This window comes from Octopus bimaculoides, chromosome 4 (assembly GCF_001194135.2).
Source record: "Octopus bimaculoides isolate UCB-OBI-ISO-001 chromosome 4, ASM119413v2, whole genome shotgun sequence".
Classification (NCBI taxonomy): Eukaryota; Metazoa; Mollusca; class Cephalopoda; order Octopoda; family Octopodidae; genus Octopus; species Octopus bimaculoides.
This window is the reverse complement of record NC_068984.1, coordinates 93,271,121-93,283,588: the sequence shown is the minus strand read 5'-3', so window position 1 is coordinate 93,283,588 and position 12,468 is coordinate 93,271,121. Positions and strand designations below refer to the sequence as shown.

General features: G+C 33.2%; 1 protein-coding gene across 1 annotated transcript in view; it reads left to right on the top strand.

Annotated features, from left to right (window-relative positions):
- LOC106876921 (uncharacterized) overlaps positions 1-12,462 on the top strand; it is a 51,096-nt gene extending 38,634 nt beyond the window's left edge. Inside the window, exon 2 of the mRNA XM_014925676.2 lies at positions 10,361-12,462. Coding sequence (XP_014781162.1) covers positions 11,120-11,767 — 648 coding nt within the window. The 5' untranslated portion in view covers positions 10,361-11,119 and the 3' untranslated portion in view covers positions 11,768-12,462. The remainder of the gene's footprint in view (positions 1-10,360) is intronic.
- Positions 12,463-12,468: the final 6 nt, after the last annotated feature.

Below are 12,468 nucleotides of genomic sequence, written 5' to 3'. Positions count from 1 at the left end.
ATATATATATATATATATACCAGTCTCAAAGGGTGACTTGGAAACCAGGGCATGCAGTCCATGATTCAAGCCAATTACCAAAGCAGAGAAGGAGGTAAGTGGAGCCTTACTCTCCCCATCACCAAAAGCTATTTGCTCCTCCCCCAACTCCATCTGTGAATGTGACATGAACTAATTTTAATGTGAGAAAATGCACTTCTACCAACAGGTTATGCTTTAGGCTTGATACTTATCTTTACTGGATGTGATGTTCTTTGCCACGATGTATTTATTGGTTACAAATGAAATCTGAGTGAATAACAGAACCTACAATTAATGAGTTACTTAAAATTTATTTGTAAATCAGTTCAATTTTTCATTTCTTTTTGGCAAATGCATTTATCACTTTGGTATGCTCTACAGTCATCTTCAAAACTTCTTTAATTATGGAAATAAAGACCAAATTATTCAATCTCTCTTCACTTTGAGAACACCTCATATAATTATCTCACAGGAAGCAGATGTGGCAGGTATGGTCAGAATCAGACACTGTAATTCTGTTACTTTGGCCAGATTTAGTTTAAGCTCTCATGTTATGTCTGCAACTTTTCAAATGTTTGACACTGCCTTTGCAAAATCTACAACATAAACTGATTTCAGCTCATGTTACAATCCATCTAAAACCTATGTTTTCATGGACATTCAAAGATGAAAATGCTTCCATGAAAAATTTTTTTCATAAGCTTGAAAAAGTTTCAGATTCAACAAATCTGAACTCAAAGATTTTAAACAGTTCAATGTGAGCAATATCTTCATACTGTTAATCACACTTCTCTGGTGGTTCAGGGACACCATCCAAAATCTGACAGTAAAATTGTAGTGAGCCCTAGAATTAGAAACCTTTTCACAAAATTATCAGTTCACTCTCATGAGTGGGCCCCAGTTGGGACATGTAATCTTAACATGAAAACCATTTTCCCCCAAACAATCATTTGCAAGAGATCAGAACACCAGTTAGAAAATCTCATGTCCTTGGATTCAAACTTTTTTCTCCAGTTAAACAGTTGAGCACTAGAAATCAACCAGAGCTCTCATGGTATTTGAAGAGAACACAACTTGGCTCTTGCTAAGCAAACCAAGGACAAGGTTTCAACAAGATTTTGGCAGTCTTGCATCTTGAACACAACAAATAACTGAACAATCACAGTTAAGTTGATCCCTTTATCCTAGTCTCCCTACCAATAAAGATTTGATAATTCATGTATGTATTTATGTTCAGCCTTCCCTTAAATAATCAGACATTAAATATTCAAGAGTTTTGCTTCTGTTTGCAGCCAGCCTAATTTCACATCATGATTAGTACAACAATTACACTAAACGTGACAATATCAACCAATTGTTTTTTGAAGTTCTCAACCTCATGAATACACCTTGAAATATCAAGCAAACTTTTTGAAGAATTGAAAACAGAATCTTTGTGCCACTCAATGCAGTTTCAAATACCACAAAAAAGTTTGAACTCAAAATCTTCCAGGATTGTAGCGAATCCCCTTGCCTGTGCTAATTCTGAAGCACTTCAATCTGGATTTACTAATGTTTAAAAATACCCCAGAAAACAGTAATTTTGTTGGACAAAATGGATACTGTCAAGCTAAATGACTCTAGTGAGTCTCAAATAACTTTGGAAATCACCTTTCAGTGATTTCATCCAGTAGGGCTGGATAAAAGCTGTCGAATTTGAGAAAAAAGTTGAAAGCTATTTTAATGTTTGGAAGAAAATTTGACGTTCACAAATATTTGAAGCTGGTTGAGGGAGTACCAAATTAAGTCAATGTGCATAACAATGTAAAATACCCAGCTATCACATTCACTCCATCATAAATTTGAAGCAGTCGAATTCATTAACAAATTTATGAGATTCTGTCAGTGATGCAACTTTTCTGTCTTTATGGACATCAACGTATCCCAAAAAGCTTTTTTGAGCCTTTCCTTCTCAGCAACAAATTGCAAAATGTGCAACAATTGAGATTTCATTTGAAGGTCTGTAGTCTCATCAAACATAACAGCAACAAATGCCACTTTTTTTATCATTACCTTAATTTCACCTTCACTTGTAGCGGCTATACAATTAAATGAGCTTGTTTTCTTCATGAAATCTAAATGTGATCTTGAACAATCATTCTATTCTGATACTGCTTCACATATAGACTGAAAATTACCCTTATTATCTGATTCTTGTTTCACTGTGTCCTCTAAATGGTAATTCTTGACAGTTAACCTTTTTTTGACTGATCAATTATAGAACTGGTGCTGTATCAATTTGTTTTCAGCTAATGTTTTCAATAGCAATGTTTTGTCAAAGCTGTATTCAAATTGTGCAAATCACAATTGATAAGAAACCTCTGAAGTCACATGACTGAATTTGGCCCTTAAGAAGAGATCAAAAATACTCTCCATGGGTTAAATTTTTTTAAAAAGCAGGCATGGCTGTGTGGTAAGAAGTTTGCTTCCCAATCAAATGGGTCCATGTTCAATGTGACTGCATGGTACCTTGGCCTTCTACTGTAGCCTTGGGCCAACCAAAGCCTTGTGAGTGGATTTGGTAGATAGAAACTGTAAGAAGCTCATTGGGTATATATCTGTGTGTGTGTGTCTGTCCCCCCCCACCACCACCACCATCTGACAATGATCTTAGCATGTTTATGCTCCGGTAAGTTAATGGTTCAGCATGAGAAATTGACAGAACAAGTACCAGGTTTTTAAAAAGTACTGGGGTTGATTTGTTTGACTAAAAATTCTTCAAGGTAGTGTCCTAGTATGACTACAGTCAGTACTGAATAATCATATGAAATCAGCAATAAAACAAACTTATAAATGGATTAAACACTACTTGTCTAAATCTGTCTGGCAAGGAGGACAGCTTTAAGTCCTTTGAAAAGGCATGTCTTTGATCTCAGCAGTACAGGGCAGTAAAAACAGCACTTTGGGAGTAAAATATGTTGACAGCCTGTCTGCTGACAAGAAAACAAGCAGTGACTAATTGCTTTACTCTGTCTTTGCCCCTCTAGTCATATGTTTTGTCTATCTTTTTAATGCTCCCTTCTCAAAGAGAATAAGAACTCTCTTACAATGACTGAAAGCAGGCAGAGAAAAAACTGCTTCTCTTTGGATTTCTCTTTCTTCATGATACTTTCAAAAAGAACAGGAAAGCAATTAATTCTCTGATTTTCCTTCTTTTCTCACTGAGCAAACAGGAGCGTTCTCTACTTAAATAAAACCACTATTGTAATTCATATTAAGAAACAAAAGAATGGGGGGGGGGGAATATGAGGATAGTGAAAATTATCAATAATTAATTTTATATTACACAAAAAGTATTTATCCTGAAAAAATAGTAAGGCATGCAGTGCATGCATTCCACACATAGATCCTTCACCCCTAATATATAATAATTGTGGTAGTCATAATTTTCAGATGGAACATGCAAAAAGTCTTGGGTATGTAATTAGTAAACAGTCACATGGAGATATTATTATTATTATTATCATCATTATTATTTTTATTATCACCATTATTAATGTCGCTTTTATCTTATTTTATTATCATCATTATTGGCAATATCATTATCATATTCTTTCCTTTTTATTTTTGGTCTTGCTATAAAAATATATATGTGGCATTGTATCTATGAACTGCTTGATAAAGAAAGATAGGGATTATATGCATTATACAAAAGAGACGAAACTCAAAGGAGTCCAGTATTGCTTAAGAGCAGTCTACTTGACAAAGAACTGACACATAGCTGTTACTGAAACATATTTATTCATATAATCATTCTATAGATTAATTTTATGTAATGATATATGGAGAAAAACTCAGTGACTTATAGTTGGTGTCAGGTGCAGAACAACTGTTGTAATATGCAATAAAGCTTGTTTTTTTTTTCCATTTTTATGTTATATAACGTTTCATATACATATATACATGCGTAAAAATTTAGATCAGATGAATATGGTACTTAAGTTGAGTCACCAGAATTTAGTACGGTATTATCCATACTGTTTCAAAATAAAGTGATTAAAATCAAAATAAGCAACAAGGATATCCAGAGGTAATGCAGTATGATTGTTTCAAGCAACTCCATTTAATTGAACAATGCAACCATTACATCAATTTAAATGTAGAGCAATCCTCAGCTACATAAAGACATAGAATTTAATTAAATTAAAACAGATGGACACATTAGTATAATTTTACTTAAAATCTCCAAGGTAAGGTGATAGACAAAGAACATGCTGCCTTCACTTCAGCTTAGAAGCTACTAAGGTATCAGGAAGAAAGACTTGTTACAGATTTTGCTTGTCACTGTTTTATGGGGTCAGTTTTAATTGATAGACTAGTTTTAACAAGGAGCAGTGTCTGTTAGGAATAGGGCTGATGGAGTCGACAGAAATCATAGTGGTTATAGTCATAAAAAACTATCAAGATTTATTAGAAGTAATATCATGAGATTTGGTAAAGGAAAACTTAAATCAAGATGTTAGCTGACAATTAAGGGGGCCGGTCACTAGCAGACCACTGATAATGAAACGGGAAATCTTATCATGTAGTACTATAGCTAAATATTTTTAACAATATTGCCATATTGTATAAAGTTAAAGTTTAGGGTTGTTCAGAAGATTATTAAGAAGAATATTATAACAAAAGTATAAAAAGTTTTTGAATATTTCTGAGTATATACCAAACTTTTACCACAATAGATGGAGGAAAAGAAATTATCTAGAAATAGTTTAATATTTATACATATTATATACTTAAATACTAACTTATCAGATGGTATCTGTGAATATTGATCAATTGGTATATACTGGTATTTAATAAAGGAGTACTGAGGTAAAAGAACATGCTAACTATATATTAATTAAATTATAATCTAAGCAGTTTATTTTAAGTAGTGAATATACCAGTATTGTTTTATATAAGCTAAGCATGAATTTATAGAGATACAAAAATTAGATTTATTTTATAAATAAATAAAGGCTATTATAAAATAATAAAAAAATAAAATAATCAGGTAGGGCAGAACACCATAGAAAAGGAATAAAATAGCTTAATCACTAAAAACATGATAAAGTATATATATCTTATTAACATCAGTAGAGAAGATTTATAGAAAAGTATACTAAACTAAAAATTATATATTTACTTATTTAGCTAGTATCAATAAAAACTGATACCTGGTATTAGCTAAAGGAATATTGATGTTATAGGACGTTCTAATTTTTAAAACTAATTTTTAAAACTAAGGATTATATTATAGGTTTTTGAAATTATTATTGTTACTCCATACATGATATTTATAGTTTCTTAGGGGTACTTAATTAGAAGGGTTACTTATATAAAGGCCCTTATAAATACTAAGATCAGGAGGGTAGAGCACTTTAAGAAAGGGATAATTGAAGTAATTTCTAAAGATCATTTCAAACAATATTGTCATATTGTATAAAGTTAAAATTTAGGGTAGTCAAGAAGATTATTAAGAATGATGTTATAACAAAAGGATAAAACTTTTTTGAATACTTTTGAGTATATACCAAATTTTACCACAATAGAGGGTTTTTTCCCCTCTAAAATTACATAGAAATAGTTTAATATTTATCTAAATATTAACTTATTAGATGGTATCTATGGAGATTGATCAACTGGAATTTATTGGCACTGAGGCTAAAGAACATGTTAACTATATATCAATTTAATTAAATTGAATTATTTTAAGTTGTGGAGATACTGGTAGTTTCTTATATAAGCTAAGTATGAATTAATAGGGGTACAAAAATTAGATTTATTAAAGGCTATATTATAAAATAATAAAATCATCAGGTAGGGTAAAGTACCAAAGAAAAAGGAATAGGAGTGGCTGTGTGGTAAGTAGCTAGCTTACCAACCACATGGTCCCGGGTTCAGTCCCACTACGTGGCATCTTGGGCAAGTGTCTTCTACTATAGCCTCGGGCCGACCAAAGCCTTGTGAGTGGATTTGGTAGACGGAAACTGAAAGAAGCCTGTCGTATATATGTATATATGTGTATGTATGTGTGTGTATATGTTTGTATGTGTGTGTTTGTCCCCCCCAACATCGCTTGACAACCGATGCTGGTGTGTTTATGTCCCCGTAACTTAGCAGTTCGGCAAAAGAGATCAATAGAATAAGTACTAGGCTTCTAAAGAATAAGTCCTGGGGTCGATTTGCTCGACTAAAGGCAGTGCTCCAGCATGGCCACAGTCAAAAAGACTGAAACAAGTAAAAGAGTAAAGAGTATACCTTATTAACTTCAATAGAGAAGATTTACAGAAAATGTATAATAATTTAAGTATTATGAACTAAAAGTTGTTTATTAACTTATTTAGCCTATTTTAGTCAAGACTGATACCTGGTTTTAGTTAAAAGAATACTGATGTTAAAAGGACATGCTAATTATATACTAATTTTAAATTAAGAAGTATAATATAGGTTTTAAAAGTTATTAGTGTTAATCCATACATGATATTACAGTTTCTTAGGGGTACTTAATTAGAAGGGCTACTTATATAAAGGCCAATATAAATATTAAGATCAGGAGGATGGAACACTTTAAGAAAGGGATAAATAATTACTAAAACTATTTTAAACAATATAGCCATATGTATAAAGTTAAAATTTAGGGTTATCAAGAAGATTTAGCATTGAGGCGAAAGAAGAAATTTACTATAAATTAATTAAATTATAATCTAAGCAGTTTAATTTTAAGCTGTGAAGATACCCATATTGTTTTATATAATTTATAGGGGTACAAAAATTTAGGTTTATCTAAAGGCAATTATAAAGTATTAAAATGTATTAAAATTTTCAGGTAGGGTAGAACACCATAGAAAAGGATATAAAATAGCTTAATCACTAAAACCATGATGAAGTATATATACAACTTAGTAACATCAATAGAGAAGATCTATAGAAAATGTATAATAATTCAAGTATTTAAAACTAAAAGTTGCTAATTTACTTATTTAGCTTATATCTATGACTGATATCCTGTATTAACTAAAGGAATATTGATGTTGTAGGACATGCTAACTATACACTGATATTAAACTAAGGGGTATATTATAGGTTTTAAATCACAAGATCAATAAAGTGCTACTTTCTAAATATACATATATGTGTATGTAGATATCTATGTGTGTGTGTATATAAATATATATTATATACTGCATATATATATATATATATATATATATATATATATATATATATATATATATATATATATATATATATATATATATATATATAAATATATATTACATACTGCATATATATATATATATATATATATATATACACACACATGCATGCACACACAGACACTTAATTCTATGTATATTAAGAAATACACACACACACATGCATACATTTACATAGAGTATAAAATATACAGAATACTATGAAGAAAGTACATAATTTCTTAACTTGACAGCTGTTTCAGGAAGCTTGAAGCTACATAATAATTGAAATAGTCATAATTTTCAGATGGAATACACAAAATGTCTTGGGTATGCAACCAGTAAACAGTCACATGGAGATATTATAAGTTTGCCCCACCCCTTCCCTTGTCAAGAAAAGGTGGAAAATGCAGTTCATATAGCAGTGCCAAAAAGTTAAATGGTTGAAGGGAGAGAGGAAGCAGAATAAGGAAAAAAAGCAGGGAAAGAGAGGAGGATATCCATCATGTAGGAAGGGGCGAATAGGTGTAGAAAAGACGAAATGAAAGGCAGGTAGAAGAAAAAGAAATTCTATGACATAGTGGGGACTGACCAGAAGTTAAACAGAAGAAACAGTGAGAGAGGAGGGGGTAAAAGAAAAGTCAGTGTGGTGTCAGTCAGGGATGGCAACTAACTAGACAAAGAGACTAGAAGAGATAAGCAATGAAGGAGAATAGTAGGGGTAGGGTAGCAGAGGTGGAAGGTATGTTGAGATAACAAGAAAATAGCACCAGGAGAAAGGATAAAGTAAATGCTGCTAGTTTGGCTATGCAATAGGAGCTTAACCACAATAAGGAGAAATCAATAAAGACTTTACATAATGGGAAAATGTGGAATAAATTTTGTGCTTAGAGAACCTATTGTTTGATTAGGGGAGTTATATGGACTTTGCATAGTGGGAAAACGATGAATACAATTTGTGTTTATATGAAAGGATTATTCAACAGATTATCAGATGTAATCCTTTTGTGTAAACACAAATTTTATTCATAGTTCATCCATTACACACAGTCTATATAATTCCCTTAATTACAATACAACTTTAAATTACAGCTTAACCATGTTAGCAAGATATTTCTTCTATTTAACCTCTCTTCTATATCTATCCATTCCTTTCACACATTCTCCTACCTAGCACATCCTATACCACCACCACACCCTCATACTTTGAATTCCTTCTCAACCCTCTCCTAGCTTCATCCTCAACCAGAACCATTTAGCACTACCTACCCCTTGCCATTGTTACCAACCTATCTCTCCACCTCTCTATTTACTATTTACCCTTATAACTTTCTACCTCAAATTTCCCCTTTAACTCCCTGCTGGCATCTATAACTAAATCCCTTCCCTTCCCTCATCATACCTATTTCCCTTACTCAGTTCTATAGCCTTCACCATCTGATTAACAACACCTGTTGCCAAAACACCCAACAAGGACACCACTCTTCACAATGCTACTCATCCCACCCCTCCACCTCCCTGCTCTGCCTCTTCTAACTCTTCTTCTGCTTCAACATTCCCCACCTGCCTCCCAAACCACCTACTTCTATTTGCCTTTTTCATCATCCTTCCAACCCTTAAATTCCCTGTATTATAATCCAAAACGTTAGATCTCTACCCTGAAGACAGAGGTTAGATTTATGGTACTGTTTATATGTATCCACTACTGGTTGCATATCCTTGACTTTCTGCACACTCCATCTGCCAACATTACAACTATTACGTAATTATGAGCCCCACAAAACAGCTGTTGGACCTGAAACACCATGTCCTCTTATCCTGGTTTCCCATTTTTTTTTGTACTCCATGTAAATCTATTCTGTAAATATATAAATATCTGTATATATATATATATATATATATATATATATATATATATATATATATATATATATATATATATATATATATATCGCCTGTAAAAACATAAATCCGAAAAAAGAAGTACACTCTAAGTTATAGAGCAGTATATATCAAAGTTAGATAAGGCCAATTTTTGGGATTACCTTAGGTTTCACACCCATAAAGGGCTTAGCTTTACAGCATATCATCAGAGAAGCCTTAAGCCAACAAGTTTTTGGATCTGATGATACGCCATAAAGTTAAGCCCTTTATGGACATAAAACCTAAGGTAATCCCATAAACTGGCCTTATCTGACTTTAATACATATATATATTTATGTGTGTGGTGTGTGTTGACTCCCACCCATCATCACTTGACAATTGAAGCTAAAACTTTCTCCTGCACATGATTTATTCTGATAGCTGGTATTCCCACTTTGCTAGGTATTGAAACATTATTATTCAACAAACAACAGCCATTATTACATTTCAGTTACTGATCATGTGTTACACCACAGCAAACAATGTGGTTCCCTAGCATTTTAGGATTGTTTGTCGTCATGTGATTTTGCAGAATTTCTTCGCTTATAAGCAGTTGACTGTCTTTAATATCTGAAAGTGTTTTACTTATAAGAAATATTTCTTTGCTTCACCACCTTACTTCATTTGTATATATCACTTAAAAAGCACTTGAGTATCAATTTTAAAAAGTCAGCATCTTATCACTGTGCAGTAATTCGCATATATCACTTTTAACAAAAATCAGTGTCCTATCGCTGCAAAAAATCAAAATTCTTTGTAAAAAGCAACAACCATCCTTTTAATGCAGAATTGATTTCACTGAACACTCTTACTATATTTTACCTATATTTTCTTTCTAGATCTGAAATAAAAGATATCCAAATTAATGTTATGTTGCATTTACCAAAAATATTATAAATGACATGAAGTATATTGTTAACATTAGAAGTTTAATATTGTCAGCTTTTTTGATCAAATTAAAGTCTTTCTTATCTCTCCCCTCATTATAGTTCAATGGTTTAGCCCTAACTGAAAATATGTGGCATACTCAGCCTTTCTTCCCTTCCCCTTTCACCCACTGATATGATATCCCCTTCTCCTTGTTCTCTCCTATTCATAGTTGTTTAACATCTAGTAGATGTGATTATAAGATTATAAGAAACTCTCTTGTGTCTCCATGTTAGCTCACCCCATTCTTGATGCCAAAATTTCTCTTGTAGTTGACACATCTGAAATTGGTGTTGATGCAGTCATTCAACAACTCCACCATGGTGAATGGCAACCTCTGGCGTTTTTCTCTAATCACTTAAAACCAGCTGAAACTAAATATAGCACATTCAGTTATAAACTGTTAGCTATTTACCTCTCAGTTAAACACTTCCAACACATTTTGGAAGGGAGAAACTTCACTATATTTACAGACCATAAGCCGTTATCATTCGCTTTGCACTGCAAGCCAGATAAATTTTCTCCAAGAGACATTCAACATTTGGATTACATTTCACAATTCACAAGTGATATATGATATATTCCAGGTTCTGAGAACATTGTTGCTGATTCTTTATCCCATTTACCAGTTAACACGTTATTTTCAACTGCAGAAATTAACTTGGATGAAACGTCGGAAGATCAGCCATCTGTTGATTTGAATAATATACAACAACCAGATCCTTTGCAATTTTTCTTCTAGTAAACCTCGCCCTTTAGTTCCTGAAAAGCATTGCCATATCGTTTTCTCAGCACTACACAATATTTCACATCCTGGTATAACAGCAACATTGAAGCTTATTTCAGCTCGTTTTGTTTGGCCGAACATGCGTCGAAACATAACTAATTGGACTCGTACCTGTGTCGATTGTCAAAGATCGAAGGTATATAAATATATCCGTGCACCATTGGGTACTTTATCCACTCCAGATGCACGATTCCAGCACATACATGTTGATATAGTAGGACCTTGACCTGTGAGTCAGGGCTACATGTTTTTATTAACCTGTATTTATCATTTTTCCCACTGGCCAGAAGTCACTCCACTCACAGACATCTCTTCTCTAACTGTGGCACAAGCTTTAGTCACAGGATGGATCTCTCATTTCAGAACACCTGTAAAAATAACAACAGATTGCGGACGTCAATTTGAAGCTAAGCTTTTCCAGGAACTAACCAAGATTTTAGGAAGTAAACACATCCATTCCATTAGTTACCACCCAGCTTCGAACGATATGATCGAAAGATTTCACCGACAGCTTAAAGCTGCATTGTGTGCTTCTGATTCATTTCAATCAATTGAATTTCTTCCTATTGTTCTCTTGGGTCTCCGCTCCTCTATCAAAGAAGATATTGGATATTCTCCTGCAGAATTACTTTATGGTTCTTCCTTGATGCTGCCTGGTCAGATAATTGTTCCTGCAAACATGCAAGATATTGATACTACAAATTTTGTTGAACGCTTGCGTGATTATATGTCAAAGTTATCACATATGAACACCAGAAAACAAGACATTAAAACATATTTGCCTAAGGACTATTCTTCCTGGACTCATGGTTTTGTTCATAACGATGCCGTTAAACATCCTTTAACAGCCCCTGTATTCAGGGCCATTTCATGTGCTTTCTTGTACAGATAAAGTTTTCACCTTAGACCTTAACGGTCGTAAAGTCAATATTTCTGTTGATAGACTAAAAAGGGCTCATATGGAAAAAAACTATTTCCAACCCCACTACAGACAACATACACACAGCATTACAAACGCGTCCTTTACACACTTCACAAACTCTGACTACCAAAAGTGCTAGACCTGTGCATTGGCCCAAGAATTTAACAAACATTTATTACATTTGAACTGTGATGTTGTTTCTATAGCTTGACATTTTATGAGGTATACATTTTTATTATTTTCATTATTGTGTAGTAACGCCTGCGCATGCGTAGGATTAAACAAGCAAGCATTTCCCACTCAATTCATTCTCTTTCTTGCTGGCCAGCGATTGAGCAAGGACGTGTGTTTAAAGCTGTCTCTACATCTTTCGGTCTTATACTCGACAGCTCGTTATTCTCACCTCTAAAGATGTATAACTAAAGATATGTATGTTTTACCAAGTAAATAAATGTTGTTTAAGTTGTTTAGTCTTGAGTTCAGTGTTCTGTCAGTTTCTTTAATTTTATAGTAGAAAGTCAGGTATACAATCTAAAGATGTATAACCCACTTTCTACTAAAGTGGTGACCCCCGACGAAGAAAAAACGCAGCATGAACTATGGATTACCAACTTATAACTGGTGAACCTCGACTAAAGAACAAATACGGCCATGGAGACTGACTCATTACC